Genomic DNA, 19,705 nt, shown 5'->3' on the forward strand with positions numbered 1-19,705 from the left:
CCACACCCTCAAGGCTGTTAAGAGTACCTTGAACCTACCTTCTTTAACAGCTTTGGGTCCCCAAACTTAAACAAAAAACGGATTCAGTCCTACATGCTTCAACTTGGCTCTATACATTTGACCCATGTAAGAATTATCTAGCTCTCCAACCAAGAGTCGTGAATTCCTGAACTGGAAGGCATAACAATAGGCTTTGAAATCTGGAAGAGCCAGCCTCCCCTTGCTTGAGTGTCTTCGGAGCTTCTTTCATCAGATCCTGGCTCCCCTGGATGCCCATATAAAGCTGCTGACCCTTCCTTGCTTTATCTGCAAAAGCTTTTTGGGGAAGGGAAGTGGTTTAGTGTTAAACAAGAAGATCACCTTAGGAAGAACCAGCATCTTAATGCGGTTTACTCTCCCATAGATACGGAGGGGCAGATTTTCCCACCATCTTGTAAGGCGAGCATCTATATCAAGGTGTTGCTTGAATATGAAATACCATTGAAAAACAAGAGACAAGAGGTATTTGGCAAAACAGGAACAGTTAGTTTGATTAAACATAGTGGCCTGGAGAAGAGTTAACAGGCACTGGGGCAAATTACAATCGACCTGTAGCATTCCCGTATTCAGTTTATCATAGGCAATACAATGTTTCTGGCAATCCTTGTATGGTGACGATTGTAAGTTGCTCCCTCTAGAGTTATAAATTCAGTTTAATGAATAATCCAGGTGGGCCTCGACCTTGCATGGACAAAATGCGTCCATCGGTTAACGTGTCCAGATGTCTGGCATGGAGAGTGCTTAATCACTGCATGTGCTGTATTCTGATTGGCTCTATATTCCTAAATCGTGTGGCATCTGACTTTATTGTGTGTTTGGAGCACGCGTGCCCCCTCCTGTCATGCGTGCTTTATCAGGGCCAATCTCAATTGACCATTTTAGTGTCCCTTCGCCTATCTGTGGGATTGATCTACGGTTTCCTGTCTGTGCATTTCTCTGCCGGCTACATGCCACCCCACCTGGGACGTGTCCATTAATAACCTCAGGCTTAGGTCTCAGTGCTGGCCTAACTACTTATTTGAGAGTCTAGGTAGATGTGGAGTTCACAACGGGTGAATTTGTTAATAAGGACGCAAATTCGTTCACACGAATGAATGTATCGTTTGTGATATCAGCATAGTTTTTTCCAAATTAACAATTGCATACCTTAGTTGGGTTTACAACCGGTATTTCCTCCAAGCTCTGAGTTACCATGATCCCTAGATACCCAACTGGTTTCTGGTTTGATGTCCTACCCTCTCTTTAGCCCATGTCATTATCTCGGTCTTCTCTTTATAGATTAAATACCCTGAAAGACTCCCAAAATCTCTGGCTTGCAGCTCAAGCTGTGGAACAGAGATCTTTTTGTTCGATGTTTACAGAACTATGTCATCAGCATGCAGTGCTATATTGGTTGGTAATCCTGCATCTATCTTCAAAGGGAAGAATGGTCTTACCCTGCCGAACCATCTGGGAAAAGTGCCTAATATATAGACAAAACAGAATTAACGACAAAGGACACTCCTACCTAATTCCCCTGGATATGTGACACAAAGCTATAAGTTCAGCATTAACCAAAATCTTTGTTGCCGGCACCTTATATAACATTTGTACAACTCCAGTAACATTGCTGCTGAAACCATAATTCCGCAATACCTCCCGAAGGTAGTCCCTATCAAATGCTTTAGCAGCATCAATTCTTGTGATTGTCAACAAAAGATTAAATGCCTCGGCCGTATCATTTGCAACGAAAAGTTGATGGGTTAATAATTCATACATCTGTTTGCCAGGCACAAATCCCTTTTGAGCAAAATGGATCAACGTTTGAAGAACATCTGACAACCTCTTAGCCAAGATTCCTGTGATCATTTTGTAATCACAGTTCTACAATGATATAGGTGTATAGGAATCCGCTAACCTAGCATCTTAGGGATCATAGCCACAGTTGCCTCATACCAGGTGGGTGGAATTTTACAACCCTCCAGAGAGATCTCATTAAAATAAGATACCCAGAAAGGGACCAAAGAGTTTAACAATTTTTTACAGTATTCTGAAGGGATCCCGTCTGGTTCTGCTGCTTTCCCATTAACGAGCCTTCTGACCTGTTCCCTTATCTCTTCCTCTGTGATCCTTCCCCTAATGCTTGAAATCTGCTGTTTCGTAAGACGTAATATTTCATTACTAATGCGTTTGGGTTTAAATCTTCCTTTTATATCCTACTAATGCTACCCAACATCTTGGTTGTAGAGGATGGTGACAAGGTTTACACCAGCAGGGATTGGATGTGACAGTGTTGTGTTGTGGGTGTTGACAGGCATACACGTGGACCTCAGTTAAAGTATTTGTTAAGTATATACACAAGACTCCACCAGGAGCAGATGTAACCTGTGAGTCAGCCCTCCTCTCACTGAGCTAACCGCTGCTCCTAGAAGACCCACGCTGAGGCACTCCATAGCAGCACATGAAGCGCCCTGGTCTCACTGAGCTATCTGCCTTAGAACAACCACATTCTGGCATAGGATATAAACACCTTCCATGCTCATGACTGCCCCCGGCCGTCATGCTTCACGGTGGGCATGTGCTCACGATGGCCGGGGGCCGTCCGAATCCCGCTCACTATGTAAATGACCCGCACAGCGCAAAAATTCGCCGCGCTTGCAAGGGGTTAAAAGTACTTTTGGATATCGTTAGAGCTTTGTCTGTTGTGTATGAACAGTAACTCTCACCGAGCTCTAGTCCGGCAGGCGCTGCTCTTAATACTGAATCTTATTTCAAATACAGGTCTTATGTGATGTTCATCCTTTGTTTCTTAAACCATCATTACTCTTTAATACAAAGATGATGTGTGTGTTATTGCAGGTGTAATAATGTGAAGATTCAGTGCCCAGAGGTGGTGAAGAGTTATAAAGGTAAATATCATTGTGACTATTAGCTCTGTATGTCATTGTTCATGAAAATGGTTTGGAACATTATGATGGGATGGTGTAGTGTGGTATGGGGTGCTATCATGGTATAGTATGGTACGGTATTTAATGATAATGTGCACTCACGTAAGGGTACAGTTACTTTATTTGTGTCTGTAAACTTGGTCTTTTCCAGATTTTTCTAGATTTATACTTTGTATATGTGCTGCTGCATTTCCAGGGTTTAAATCATTCTTCCCCCTTGGACATTCATGCTACGTTTATCGGAAATTTAGATGCGGTAATTTCACACCTCACATTAATAATACTGAAAGCAACTCCGTTATTTCAATATTCTGAGATTTTCACTATGGAATGAATCCTCAGAATTTGTTATTCACCACATAACACATTCTATGTTCCAGATTTCTAGCACCAACAGGGACTTAGCATATTCATCAACACCGACCTAGTACATGCACCTACATTGACCTAGTACATGCACCTACAATGACCTAGAGGATGCATCTACACTAACATAGTGCATGCACCTACACTGATCTAGCACATGCACCTACAGTGACCTAGTGCATGCACCTACACTGACCTAGTGCATGCACCTACACTGACCCAGCTCATGCACCTACACTGACCTAGGACATGCATCTGCACTGACCTAGCGCATTCATCAACACTGACCTAGCACATGCACCTACACTGACCTAGAGCATGCATCTACACTAACATAGTGCATGCATCGACACTCGCCAAGCTCATGCACCTACAGTGACCTAGCGCATGCACCTACACTGACCTAGCGCATGCACCTACACTGACCTAGCGCTTGCACCTACACTGACCTAGCGCATGCACCTACACTGATCTAGCACATGCATCTAGACCCGAGGTCTTCAAACTTTTTGATGCCGAGACCCCCTTGTAAAACCTTTTGAGGCGTAAGGACCCCCTTCCGACAAAAGTTTCTAGAAAATGGTACTCCTCATCATCAACAACTATCGACAACCATAAATGCGCCTGTTAGACCTCATCACATCCCTCCATCATTCATCCACCCACACTTTCACACATCCATCCATCCACCCTTTCATCCACACATCCATCCTTTACCCATCCACCCTTCCATCCATCCATCCATCATCCCTTCGCAAGACCTCTGCAACTCCCTCGCCTCCTACTTCCACAACAAGATCGCGGACATACACAACAGCTTCAGCACTCAACCGACGCACGCCACGACTGAACCACCGCCCCCGCCCACCACCCTCCACGACTGGACCCCGATCAGCACCGAAGACACCGTCCGCACGATGAACTCCATCCACTCCGGATCGCCGACCGACCCCTGCCCTCACCACGTCTTCAACAAGGCCGACGCTGTCATCGCACCCCACCTGCGGGACATCATCAACACCTCCTTCGACACTGCTACCTTCCCGGAGAGCTGGAAGCACGCAGAACTCAGCGCCCTACTAAAGAAGCCATCAGCCGACCCCACCGACCTCAAGAACTACCGCCCCATCTCGCTGCTCCCGTTTCCTGCTAAAGTCATCGAGAAGACCGTCAACAAGCAGCTGGCCGCCTTTCTCGAGACGAACGGATCCCTCGACCTCTCGCAATCTGGCTTCCGGGCCAACCACAGCACCGAGACCGCCCTGATCGCAGCCACTGATGACATCCGAGCCCTGCTCGACAACGGAGAAACAGCGGCCCTCATCCTCCTAGACCTCTCCGCGGCCTTCGACACTGTCTGCCACCGCACCCTAGTGCAGTGCCTCAGCAACGTCGGAATCCAGGAGAAGGCACTGGATTGGATCATCTCGTTCCTCGCCGGAAGGACACAGAGTCCGCCTCCCCCCGTTCAGATCTGAAGCCACCGAAGTCATCTGCGGCGTCCCTCAAGGCTCCTCGCTCAGCCCAACCCTATTCAACGTCTACATGAGCCCCCTCGCAGCCATCGCACGCCAACACAACCTCAACATCATCTCCTATGCCGACGACACCCAGCTGATCCTCTCCCTCACCAACGACCCCGCCACCGCCAGAGCCAACCTACACGAAGGGATGACAGACGTAGCCAAGTGGATGACGAACAGCCGCCTAAAACTGAACTCGGACAAGACGGAAGTCCTCATCCTGGGATCTTCACCCTCCGCCTGGGACGACTCCTGGTGGCCCCCAGCCCTGGGCAGCGCACCCAAACCAACAGACCACGCACGCAACCTGGGCTTCATTCTGGACTCCTCCCTCTCCATGACCAGACAAGTCAACGCCATCACCTCGTCGTGCTTCAACATCCTGCGCATGCTACGGAAGATCTTCCGGTGGATCCACACCGAGACCAGGAAGACGGTCACCCAGGCCCTCGTCACCAGCCGTCTGGACTACGGCAACTCCCTCTACGCCGGAACCACAGCCAAACTCCAGAAGAGACTCCAGCGAATTCAGAACGCATCAGCACGACTCATCTTGGACATCCCCTGTTGCAGCCACATCTCCGGACACCTGAGAGATCTGCACTGGCTCCCGGTCAACAAGAGAATCACCTTCCGTCTCCTCACCCACGCACACAAAGCCCTACACAACCAAGGCCCAGGATACCTCAACAGCCGCCTCAACTTCTACGCTCCCACACGCCAGCTTCGATCGACCAGCCACGCCCTCGCCGCCGTCCCCCGCATCCGAAGAGCCACCACAGGAGGAAGGTCCTTCTCCTACCTGGCCGCCAAGACCTGGAACTCCCTCCCGACCCACCTCCGCCTGACCCAGGACCACCTTACCTTTAGGAAGCAGCTCAAGACCTGGCTGTTCGAGCAGTAGCGGACCCCCCCCTCCCCTAGCGCCTTGAGACCCTCCGGGTGAGTAGTGCGCTATAGAAATGCCTTGATTGATTGATTGATCATTCATCCACCCACCTTTTCACACATCCATCATTCATCCATGCAACCTTTTATCCATTCATACATCCATCCACCCTTTCATCCTTCCATCCATACATCCATCCTTCATCCATCCACCCTTTCATCCTCCCATCCATACATCCATCCTTCATCCATCCACCCTTTCATCTATACATCCATCCACCCACCCATCATTTATCCCCCCACCTTTTCACACATCCATGCATTATTCATCCATGCAACCTTTTATCCATCCATCCATCCACCCTTTCATCCATACATCCTTCATCCGTCTTCCCTTTCATCCTCTCATCCATACATCTATTCTTCACAATCTATCCTTCATCGATCCACCCTGTCATCCTTCCATCCACCCTTTCATACATCCATTCACCCTTTCATACATCCATCCACCCTTTCATCCTTCCATCCATCCACCCTTTCATCCTTCCATCCATCCACCCTTTCATCCTCCCATCCATCCACCCATCCATACATCTATCCTTCACAATCTATCCTTCATCCTTCCACCCTTTCATCCTTCCATCCTTCCACCCTTTCATCCTTCCATCCATCCACCCTTTCATACATCCATCCACCCTTTCATCCTTCCATCCATCCACCCTTTCAGCCTTCCATCCATCCACCCTTTCATCCTTCCATCCATCCACCCTTTCATCCTTCCATCCATCCACCCTTTCATCCTTCCATCCATCCACCCTTTCATCCTTCCATCCATCCTTTCATCCTTCCATCCATCCACCCTTTCATCCTTCCATCCATCCACCCTTTCATCCTTCCATCCATACACCCTTTCATCCTTCCATCCATACATCCATCCTTTACCCATCCACCCATCATTCATCCACCCACCTTTTCACACATCCATCCATCATTCATCCATGCAACCTTTTATCCATTCATACATCCATCCACCCTTTCATCCTCCCATCCATACATACATCCATCCTTCATCCAGCCACCCTTTCATCCTCCCATCCATACATCCATCCTTCATCCAGCCACCCTTTCATCCTCCCACCCTTTCATCCTCCCATCCATACATCCATCCATACATCCATCCTTCATCCATCCAGCCTTTCATCCGTACATCCATCCACCCACCCTTTCATCCATCCATCCAATCCATCCACCCATCATTCATCCCTCACCTTTTCACACATCCATCCATCCATACATCCTTCATCCGTCCACCCTTTCATCCTTCCATCCATACATCTATCCTTCACCAATCTATCCTTCATCCATCCACCCTTTCAGCCTTCCATCCATACATCCACCCTTTCATCCATCCATTCACCCATCATTCATCCACCCATCTTTTTACACATCCATCCATCATTCATCCATCCACCCTTTCATCCATCCATCCTTCATCCGTCCACCCTTTCATTCTTCCATCCATACATCTATCCTTCACCAATCTATTCTTCATCCATCCACCCTTTCATCCTTCCTTCCATACATCCATCCATCCATCCACCCTTTCATCCATCCATCCACTCATCATTCATCCACCCACCTTTTCACACATCCATCCATCCTTCAGCCTTACATCCATCCATCCATCCATCATTCATACACCCACCTTTTCTGTGCCTCTCTCATGGGGGGGGTTCAGTATCTCTCTGCGTCGTCTTCCTTCTTCTTTCCCGCTCATGGGAGGGCATCTTTGTGCCTCCCTGCTGGGGGTGGGGGACGTGTCACGGGACCCACAGCTCCAGGCGCGCACCATCCATTGAACTCAAAGGGCTACACTACAGCCTGCTCCCCCAGCTCCCCCCAGCTCGTGTATGTGAGCCCAACAGCTTCAGGGACACACACACAGTCACACCCAAGTACTTAATAGGTCTTTAAAAGACCTTTTACTTGTTAATGAGGCGTTGATGTTTTTCACACCTCGGTGTGAATTAGGCCTCCGCCGTGAGCACCCTCGAGCAGCCCAATGCCAGGAACTGCACTCTGCAGAATCTGGGACCCCCTTCCCAGTACTCCACGACCCCCCTGGGGGTCGCGCCCCACAGATTGAAGACCGCTGATCTAGACTGACCTAGCGCATGCACCTTATACTAGAGGTGGGTGGCAAAGTCCGCTGCGCTTGCGGAATTTGCGAAATTTTGGCAATTCCACGTTCCGTGCGGAACTGCTGAGAATTCCGCGATCTGCGGCGTAGCGGAATTCGTGAGCATGGTGAGGTACCGTATTGCACAAAACGCCGGTGGCATCTTCCTGGATAAATATGCAGGACAGGATTCATTCTGGCACGATGCTCCTGTCACAAAAATTAAACCTCAATAGGAAGCACTTACAGGTATAAATAAAGCAAGTGCCCGGGCTCACTCAAGAGACCGTCGCGCCTTGTGGCGCGGTGGCAAAGTTACAGACACACATGGTCACTGGAAACAACTCTTCTGGCCCGCAGCGGTAGTGTAGGAAAGGCACTATGCATTTACCCAACGAGGTAGCACTTACTGATTAGCCAGTAGTACTCCAGTTGAGTAGAGGTATTGCACAAAACGCCGGTGGCATCTTCTTGGATAAATATATGCTGGGCAGGATTCGTTCTGGCACGATGCTCCCGTCACAAAAATGTATTTCGCGAAATTCCGCAGGCTAGTGGAGGTTTTTGCCGTTTTGCGGAAATTTGTGTAGTGAGACTACGCAAATTCCGCCCACCCCTAACCTACACCTACCTTCTAGTAGCTCTCTTACTCTGTACCATTTTTTTTCTTTTTGAAAACATATTTTATTGGTTTCGGATGTGCAAAAATGCACTAGTCACAACCATTCAGCATCAACTTATGTCAAGCATCCTAATATCTCTCCCCCTATTTATTGCTTATAAAACTACCCAAGATATACGAAAACAATATAATGATACATTGACAAATTAGGCATACTCATAATATATGTCTTAATTTCCAAATCCTAATTGAAACACCCCCCCTGACCCGAATGAGGCCCCCACCCCCTCACCGGTGTGTGTTCCTGTGGCATCTGTCTCATATTCTTGTCGTGATGGAACTACTCCTAACCGCAGTCCGTAGTGTACCTGTGACTGCAAGAGGACTTTATGGTGCCCAGTTCGCTTCGCCTACTCTTCCTCCGCTTGGTAATCCAATAAGGATTGTACTAATGTCTCCCATGCACTTGCTGAATCTAGGGCTTTTTCATTATTGAGACGGCGCGCCTGCTGATATCTAAGGACACCCTCACTGCTTGCCCACTTTAAGAACTCAGCCTTCCATCTCTCGCTATTAGGTCCGTCTTTTGATTTCCAATGCCTGGTGATTTCCCTTTTCGCTAATAGTAGCCCCATATCTACAAATTTGCTAGTCATCTCAGTCTTGGGCATGTGAGGGAACCAATGTAGTATGCATGTTGCGATATCAAAAGATAAGTGTCGCTCCGTTGTCAGAGCCAGCGTGTCTCCCACTTCTTCCCAGTAGTCCCCTAACTTAGGGCACTCCCATTTCATATGTTCCAGCTCCACCCCTTCGCTCGCGCATCGGGGGCACACTGCTTCCTCCACTTTAAAATACTTCTTAATCCTACCCAGTTTTAGGTATGCTCTGTGCAGGATATAGAAATGTACCAGTTGAAACCGTGCATTCCTCGTGCTTTTCCAATCTCTACGTATTCTCTGTTCCCATGCTTTCTCCGGTATTGGTTTCCCGATGCCCATTTCCCATTTGTTTTTCGACGTATCTAATGGTGCCAGCCCTTCATTCAGCATTCTAGAGTGTAGACATGTGACCGCTTTAAAAGTCCCTGCCGCCATCATTACATATTGGCATGCCTTTGTCGTTTTAGCCTCGATGAGCCCTTCCCTCCACTGTACCCGTAATGCATGAACCAGCCCGGCGTGTATTAAGAATCCTCCACCGGGCAAATCGTACCTCTCTTGCAGGCTTGGTAGGGTACCAACTCCCCATTCTCAAGTTGCCAAGCTAATAAAAAAACAAAAAGATGGAGCACCAGGTCCGAACGATATTCCCTTTGCCCTGTATAAGGAGGATCCAGATATATGGGCAGAACATCTCACCAAAGTTTTCAAAGAAGTAGTCCGGTTAGGAGTGATACCTGAATCATGGAGAGGGTCCCTAATATCCCCCATCTTCAAAAAAGGAGATATGGCCCTGCCTGAGAACTATCGATTAATAACCTTACAGGACACTGATGCAAAACTGTTTGCAGGGATTTTATCTGACTGGGCAAAGGACAATTACATTCTCCTGCCTAACCAAACCGGCTTCATTAAAGGCCTCGGAACAGCTACCAACATCTTAGCTCTATCTGTTTTAATCGACAAGGCAATTTAAAAAAAACACCTTTGTATTTATGTTTTGTTGATTTTAAATCAGCGTTTGATTGTGTGGATAGAGAACGTTTGTGGGAAAAATTACGTATACAAGGGATTCCACTTTTGTTATTACATCTGATTCGTCTCCTGCATATACACACTTGGGTCAGAGTACGTATCCCGAATGGTCGGTCACTTACCAATAAAATACCAACGACAGGCGGACTGAAGCAAGGGTGTGTATTGGCTCCTTTATTATTTAACCTGTTTTTAGCTGATTTGACGGAGGCCTTGAATGACATAAATGCTCACCCACCTAAGCTTGCCGATAAACACATATCAAATCTACTCTATGCAGATGATGTCATTCTTTTAAGCAATACAAAGGTGGGCTTACAACGTTTAATATCACGCACATTGGAGTACGGCACAGGAAATAGGATGGTAATAAATTAAACTAACTCTAAAGTTATGGTCATCAAAAAAACTCGAGACGGAAATATAATTCCAAATGGTTTCTGGGAAAGGAGAACTTGGAACAAGTTGAAACCTATAGATATCTGGGAGTCATATTTAATGACCATGGCAGTTTTACCCCTCAGAAACTTTATCAATAGGAAAGCAAATGCTTTAACAGCAGCATTTAGGATTATTCAAAAATCAACGAGTGACCTAACTTATCAACCTCTCCTTAAAGAAATATCCGCCAAATTACTACCCTCCTTAACCTATCGCAGTGAGGCCTTAAACGGAAAAGCTGCAGTTATCGTTAACAATGCTATTGCGAAAACTTTTAGATCTCTTTTCCACCTTCCTAAAACGCGTCACAAGTCCAAGTTAGGCTGGAATTCGGTCTGAATAATCAGCTGTACGCACGAAAGGGTCATGTAATCAAAGTATGGAATATTGTGAAAAATGATAAGAGGATCTTAATGTCGCAGCTATTGTGGAAAGAAATTGAAGGTAACAATAAATCATCTGCCTGGAGATATCTGGACATGGCTCTGGATGAATTTGAGGTTTGGGAGATTTGGGCCTCCACCATAACCCAGGAATCATTTTAAAAAGTTGTTAATAAAACAACAGATTATCTATCATTGATAAGTGACAAGGCTACTTTAGTCAAAAGGAAACATGCATGGTCCTTAATTAATGGCTAAACAAAAAAGAGGGTACAGCAATATTTGGACACGGCACGGTCATTGAAAAGTAAACAGATTTTCATTAAAGCACGATTTGGAATATGGCCGGGCGAATCCCATGCACCACCTTGGAAAAAGCTTGAAAACAACATATTGTGTAGGCTATGTAAATCTGGAGAGGAAAATACTATCCATCTCTTGTGTCTCTGTCCAGAACAAAAAAATGAAAGATTAACAATATTAAAAAGACTATTTAATGAGGGATAAGGACATGTAGACAGGCTTTGATCCGATATCTTTGTTCAGATGATTTACTCATTAACCCTGCTTTGACAAACTTTTTAACAAAAGTATGGAAAAAATTAGAAAAGCTTGAAATTGGAAACTAATAATGATTATATCTTCCTTCAAGCCTTAACATACGAATTTGTTTATTATAAGCAGTTTTTAATAAGGACGTATACAATTTTTAAAAGGCTTACTGCTATTTAAAATTTATTTTTAAGGAGATATTGTCATTCAAATGTATATAATGGAGTATTGTATGAATTTGTGTTTTTGTAAAGATTTTAATTAATCAAACAATAAAGATCTATCTGCCATTCTCATATAAATCCCCAATTACTTGGATCCCCGCCTGTTCCTAGTCCTGTAGGGGCGTCCAATCGCCACTGTGGGGTAACGCTGTAGCCATCCCTAACGTAATTTCGGGCGCCTAGGGATCTAGGACTCTCGCTCTACGCTGTGAGCGATTCCAACACAGTCTCAGTGTCTTTTCTTCCATGGATAAATCTCTAAGGTCTAGTCTCTGTTGCATGATTATGTATGAGATAACATGGCGTTCTCTTACTATGAACCATTCGATGCAGTGTGCTGTCTAGTCATTTATACCTCGGAGTAGTTCTGTCACTCTGTGCATCTAGTGCAGTGTACTAACTAGTGCTGTATACCTTCTAGGAGTTTATTTGCTGTGTACTGAGGAGTACAGTAAACCTTGGAGTAGCTATGTTACTCTAATCCATCGAATGCAGTGTACCGACTAGTACAGTATACCTTCTAATTGCTCTGTTGCTCTGTGCCATCTAATGCAGTGTACCGACTAGTACAGTATACCTTCTAATTGCTCAGTTGCTCTGTGCCATCTAATGGAGTGAACTGAATGGCACGTCACCAGGGGAGGGGAATTCATATCGCCCGGCGCCCGAGACAAGTTGATTTCTGTCAGGGGCAAGAATATTTAATGTCTATTTTGTCCCACAGACAACTAGACATTAAATCAAAAGAAATGGAGACGTCCCTACTTGGCCCCGCCCCTCCAGCTATCTGCTCAGGGAGTGGTTGGTAGCGTTCTCTCAGATGCAACTTCCCTTGGCTTCTGGTTGTGGCTTCAGCACGCATGCATAGCTCTTGTGGGCACAAAAACAATGGTCTGCCTATGAGAGCTCGACAAGTCTCTCTCGCTTAGTTTACTAATGCCTTAGTATTCGTGATGGCACAGGATGCCGAATACAGAATAAATGCACAATTTATTTTCCTTGCAGGCTAGTATTTTAAAAACACGTGTTTTGTGTTTTACTAGCAGCTAATGCCTGTGTGGCTAGTGCTGAAAATTGGACACTTTTGCTCCGCAAGCTTATGAAGTAGGGGATAGAGGCGGCAGAAAGAGAATGAAACCGAGATCAGCAAGGAGTGGGGTCTTTGAGAGCGGGCGTAGACTCTGCCAGTATACATTTTTTTCCCTCACTAATTGACCCAATAACACACGAAGGAACTCCATAGTAAAGTCATTTTTTAGGGCTCGCCTGCTGATGCGCTTCAGCGCATAGCTGGCGAAGCTCTATAGGGGCTTATCCAGTGTTTATCCACTGGCGATTCCACTGGCGATTCCTTCAAGTGCATGTGCTTTTTAGGTCATTGCGCTTGCGCAAGCCCTAAAAAGCGCGTGCACAATGCCACCAGCCGCCTGCCTGCCTGCCTCGCATTACCACATCAAAGGCAGCCCTCCGAGCGCATTTCTCACCCCCTAATTATTCACGGCCGGCCGGCAGGCACATCAAAGGCTGCTGCTGCCGTGACTCGCATTTCTCCTCCCTCCTCCCCTATCACTGCCCAGGCCGGCCGTACTTTCTCTTTACAAGGGCCCCCATTCCTGAATCACTTGAAATCTCTCCACATTATTTGCATTTTGTTAATTAAAAAAATTAACTTCAACACAGCGTTGCACATTTTTCTCGACTTCGGAAGGATGAGTCCCAATCTCATTTGTACAAAGTGTTGTAATGGGATTATTGGAGAGTTAGAGAAACGTGCTCACAAGTTACATTTTTATGCATATCATCTGAGTAAATAAACAATAGCATGGTGCCGTTTGCGTCCTTGACTTGATCTGGTTTTTATTTTTATTTTGCTATTATTCTCACAAAGGCTAAGAAGGTCTGCCTACTTTAGTATTAAGTGCTATACGTCGCATAAGCAACAGCTAACCATTCACTCACCCACGCAACGCCACTCACCCATGCAACGCCACTCACCCACGCAACGCCACTCACCCACGCAACGCCACTCACCCACGCAACGCCACTCACCCACGCAACGCCACTCACCCACGCAACGCCACTCACCCACGCAACGCCACTCACACACGCAACGCCACTCACACACGCAACGCCACTCACACACGCAACGCCACACACGCAACGCCACACACACACGCAACGCCACACACACATGCAACGCCACACACACATGCAACGCCACACACACATGCAACGCCACTCACACATGCAACGCCACTCACACATGCAACGCCACTCACACATGCAACGCCACTCAACCACGCAACGCCACTCACACACGCAACGCCACTCAACCACGCAACGCCACTCACCCACGCAACGCCACTCAGCCACGCAACGCCACTCAGCCACGCAACGCCACTCAGCCACGCAACGCCACTCAGCCACGCAACGCCACTCAGCCACGCAACGCCACTCAGCCACGCAACGCCACTCAGCCACGCAACGCCACTCAGCCACGCAACGCCACTCACACACGCAACGCCACACACACACGCAACGCCACTCACACACGCAACGCCACTCACACACGCAACGCCACTCACACACGCAACGCCACTCACACACGCAACGCCACTCACACACGCAACGCCACTCACCCACGCAACGCCACTCACACACGCAACGCCACTCACACACGCAACGCCACTCACACACGCAACGCCACACACGCAACGCCACACACACACGCAACGCCACACACACACGCAACGCCACACACACATGCAACGCCACTCACACATGCAACGCCACTCACACATGCAACGCCACTCACACATGCAACGCCACTCACACATGCAACGCCACTCAACCACGCAACGCCACTCACACACGCAACGCCACTCAACCACGCAACGCCACTCACCCACGCAACGCCACTCAGCCACGCAACGCCACTCACCCACGCAACGCCACTCAGCCACGCAACGCCACTCAGCCACGCAACGCCACTCAGCCACGCAACGCCACTCAGCCACGCAACGCCACTCAGCCACGCAACGCCACTCAGCCACGCAACGCCACTCAGCCACGCAACGCCACTCACACACGCAACGCCACTCACACACGCAACGCCACACACACACGCAACGCCACACACACACGCAACGCCACACACACACGCAACGCCACACACACACGCAACGCCACTCACACACGCAACGCCACTCACACACGCAACGCCACTCACACACGCAACGCCACTCACACACGCAACGCCACTCACACACGCAACGCCACTCACACACGCAACGCCACTCACACATGCAACGCCACTCACACATGCAACGCCACTCACACACGCAACGCCACTCACACACGCAACGCCACTCAGCCACGCAACGCCACTCAGCCACGCAACGCCACTCAGCCACGCAACGCCACTCAGCCACGCAACGCCACTCAGCCACGCAACGCCACTCAGCCACGCAACGCCACTCAGCCACGCAACGCCACTCAGCCACGCAACGCCACTCAGCCACGCAACGCCACTCAGCCACGCAACGCCACTCAGCCACGCAACGCCACTCAGCCACGCAACGCCACTCAGCCACGCAACGCCACTCAGCCACGCAACGCCACTCAGCCACGCAACGCCACTCAGCCACGCAACGCCACTCACACACGCAACGCCACTCACACACGCAACGCCACTCACACACGCAACGCCACACACACACGCAACGCCACACACACACGCAACGCCACACACACACGCAACGCCACACACACACGCAACGCCACTCACACACGCAACGCCACTCACACACGCAACGCCACTCACACAAGCAACGCCACTCAACCACGCAACGCCACTCAACCACGCAACGCCACTCAACCACGCAACGCCACTCACCCACGCAACGCCACTCACCCACGCAACGCCACTCACCCACGCAACGCCACTCACCCACGCAACGCCACTCAGCCACGCAACGCCACTCAGCCACGCAACGCCACTCAGCCACGCAACGCCACTCAGCCACGCAACGCCACTCAGCCACGCAACGCCACTCAGCCACGCAACGCCACTCAGCCACGCAACGCCACTCACACACGCAACGCCACACACACACGCAACGCCACTCACACACGCAACGCCACTCACACACGCAACGCCACTCACACACGCAACGCCACTCACACACGCAACGCCACTCACACACGCAACGCCACTCACCCACGCAACGCCACTCACCCACGCAACGCCACTCACCCACGCAACGCCACTCACCCACGCAACGCCACTCACCCACGCAACGCCACTCACCCACGCAACGCCACTCACCCACGCAACGCCACTCACCCACGCAACGCCACTCACCCACGCAACGCCACTCACCCACGCAACGCCACACACCCACGCAACGCCACACACCCACGCAACGCCACACACCCACGCAACGCCACACACCCACGCAACGCCACTCACCCACGCAACGCCACTCACCCACGCAACGCCACTCACCCACGCAACGCCACTCACCCACGCAACGCCACTCACCCACGCAACGCCACTCACCCACGCAACGCCACTCACCCACGCAACGCCACTCACCCACGCAACGCCGCTCACCCACGCAACGCCGCACACCCACGCAACGCCGCACACCCACGCAACGCCGCACACCCACGCAACGCCGCTCACCCACGCAACGCCGCTCACCCACGCAACGCCGCTCACCCACGCAACGCCACTCACCCACGCAACGCCACTCATCCACGCAACGCCACTCATCCATATGCAAAACGAAAAATGTCAAACTCTTCTATTGCGAGACCTATTGCATTTTCAATGCTTGTTCTTGCTTTAGATTATAATAAGAACGCAATATAAAGTCCGCTGAGGCATGGTAACTCCTTTCTTCCGTCTGTTTTGTTGTCCATTTTCACTTGCTCCTGTGTTGCGACTGTTCAAAGAAATCGAAAGTGTGGTGGAGATTGCGCGTGCAGGATAGCGAGTTTGCATTGGCAAACCTTTTTTGCTGGTGCGCCAGGAAGCCTTCCTGCATGGGAGGCACTGGAAAGGACCGTCTCATCTGGCGTGCGTGGTCCCTTTGGCTCAGATTCTCCTGACCATGGTGGCTGTGCAAGGGTTGGAATAGCCGGCTGTAGCTGTGCTAAAGAGAGCAGTGGAGTTGGAAGGTGCATCAAGTTCCGAACCGAGGGACCCTGATTTGCTGCTCTCCGGGCACAGACCTTGTTATTCAGGTTCTGATAGGTGAGCTTTTGTTCTGGAGAGGCGCTGACAAGCTGTCAGTCTGCTTAGGCATTTCAGGGTATTTTTATTTTGTTTTTATTAGTCTTATATGTAAAATGTAAGAGTTATGCTTTTGGCTCTTTTCGCTACACACTTAGCCCAGTATTTTAAAGGTCTTTGTGTGATGTGGTACTCGTAGCCTATTTTTCATTGCTTATGGGTGACATTTCCGTGGTTGCAGTCAGGGCCGGCCCTAGGCATGTGCAAAGTGTGCACCTGCACAGGGCCGCCAAACCCCAGGGGCCGCCATGACGAGGATCGGATCCGGAAGGATCGTTCGTGGCACTGGCGGCCCCCTGGCAGGATTTGGCGGCCTCCGGGCTACGACCCCTAGCAATGGCAGCGTTGTTGTTTTAGTTGCACTTGCCCAGTCAGCCAGCAGTTTGGGTCCCAGGGCCGTCAATCTTAGCACTATCAATGACGTGACGGCCCTGGGACAGCCCCTGCGCGCTGTGCGCAACTGTACCTGCTGCTAAGCCGCGCTGTGACGTGTCACGGTGGTGGTCACGCTCCCGGCGCCACAGGGAGATTGCGTGCGTCGTCATCATCGTGTGAGAATAAAGAATGCGCCACCGACGATCAGAGAACACCTCTGTCCGACTCCGGCATCTCGACTCTTCCCCGACCCTATTTGGAACGGTGAGAGTCTCAGCGGACAGCGGACTGCAGGTATAGACACAACATAGATAGAATAATTTCAATCTATTCTGTGAATATTACAGGCACTGTTGTGCAAATGTGCAGGCCTCGAGTGGGAACAGTCACTGAAATGAGCAGCTTCCTTTCGAAAGAACAAAACAGGAAGAGGAGCTTGTGCAATGTCGCATGAGAATGAGGAGCCCAGCGCTCCACACGCACTCTTTCCTGGTAAAGCAATGGTGCATTTAATTTCTGTGAACCGTCACACGTGTTCTTACGCGGAGATGTCGCTTTTAACAGACACGCAAAATGAGGTCAGTGACAGTGACCATCAGAAGGTACGGAGACATGTCTCAGTCCAGTTTGCAAAGTGCTGTACTGTGAGATTAAACAACCCCGATAAATCTTTTAGATTATGAAGCAGCTCCTTATATGTTTGCACGATAGCATACCTCTGGGCACACATTATGGTGTCATGGCCCACAGTTTAAAAAAAAATATATATATACACAAGGTCATAATTTAGCTTACAAAAAGGTTTCAACCTGCATTGCTGCACATATCATCCCAACTTAAAGTGTAACGTATGCCATAGTGCATAAAACAAATGGAATGGTACTTATTTTAATGTTATACTAAGGCAGTCATTTTCAAATGATCCCAGACCTCATGCTTGTAGATAAAACAAGCACTGGCGTTGCCAATAGGTCTCGCAGTAGGAAAGTTGGAGCTATTGGTTTTGTAAATGACAAAGCCCTTTATGTTTTTAAAATGAAAACAAAAATAAAAGGCATTGTTATTTGCAATTGTAATAGCTCCAACTTTCCTACTGCGAGACCTATTGGCAACGCCAGTGCTTGTTTTTCTGAGAAGCGGCCTTTAACGCTGTTCAAAAGGGTTCCTGAAAAAAGCATCTTTCACTAAAGTGCTCAAATTCTAAATCGGTCCCTGCGCTGCTCTAACTATGATCCCCAAAGTGCACCGAGGCTTTAACTGCGTGCGTGAAGCACACTGTGATTCGTTTCACCTGTGTCATTCTTTCATGCATTTATTTATTTGTAGGTGTTTGTTAGTTGATTCACTCATGCATTCAAAATGTAGCGGAATTTTGTTAAACCAGTCAGACTAACTGGAATCTGGGGAACTGGGTTCGAGTCTCGGCAATGACTCTGAACATCCTGTGATTCTGGGCAAATCACTCATTTTCTCCATGACTGACAAAAAGGAATGTGTCCTTGTGCTATGTAAAGCGCTCGGATACCAGATTTAGGTCAAGTTAGTGCTATATAAGACTCGGGGGGATCTTTCATTAGCAAATAAAATCATACTGTTTTTTTCATCCTCAGAAGGATAAAAGACTGAGCCAGTCCTGTGAGAAATCTAACCTGTGACGCACCAGTTACACATGCCCCTCTGCAGTAGGCGCTGAACTAACTGAGCTATGCTGCTGAGTGGAGACTTGGGTCTCGAGCTCTGGGCTAGGAATGCCTGCCCGTTTCACAAATGCCACTGAAGTCGCCAACAGAGAACAGTGAAGGCGGACCCCTCTGATGTCTGACTGGTTGTCTCCAGTCTCTTGTGGAAAGAGTGGGCTACTGACTATGATCAAGACCAGTGTTTTGCAATCCTGGCTACCCCACTCGATCAAAGTGTGTGATCCCTGTTAAATCACTTAAAGTCCTTGATTTCGCTTTCCTGTCAACAGCTTTGCGCGTTGAAGCGCTCGAGTTGAGAGTCGTGCGCAATACAAGGAAGCCCATCCATGCGGCTGTTGAACAGAGCATTTACCATCCCCCTCAGCATGAAAATAATTTAAAAATACATAAAAGGTGGCGCACGTCTACATAAACGCACTTTTAAACAAGCAGTGGTAAAGGAGTCACGGCCTGTGGCCGTGAAAAAGTGAAGTGAACGAGCGCACACTGG

At 48.8% G+C, this 19,705-nt stretch overlaps 1 protein-coding gene across 2 annotated transcripts in view; it reads left to right on the plus strand.

The window, feature by feature from the left end:
- LOC144754193 (E3 ubiquitin-protein ligase TRIM39-like) overlaps positions 1-19,705 on the plus strand; it is an 81,473-nt gene that overhangs the window by 54,796 nt on the left and 6,972 nt on the right. The window contains exon 5 of one of the 2 annotated variants that reach the window (XM_078641776.1): positions 2,878-2,927. In XM_078641776.1, coding sequence (XP_078497902.1) covers positions 2,878-2,927 — 50 coding nt within the window. Of the gene's footprint in view, positions 1-2,877; positions 2,928-19,705 lie in introns of those variants that run through there. The other variant, XM_078641777.1, reaches the window with a different exon arrangement.

This window comes from Lissotriton helveticus, chromosome 5_1 (genome assembly GCF_964261635.1).
Source record: "Lissotriton helveticus chromosome 5_1, aLisHel1.1, whole genome shotgun sequence".
NCBI classification, from domain to species: Eukaryota; Metazoa; Chordata; class Amphibia; order Caudata; family Salamandridae; genus Lissotriton; species Lissotriton helveticus.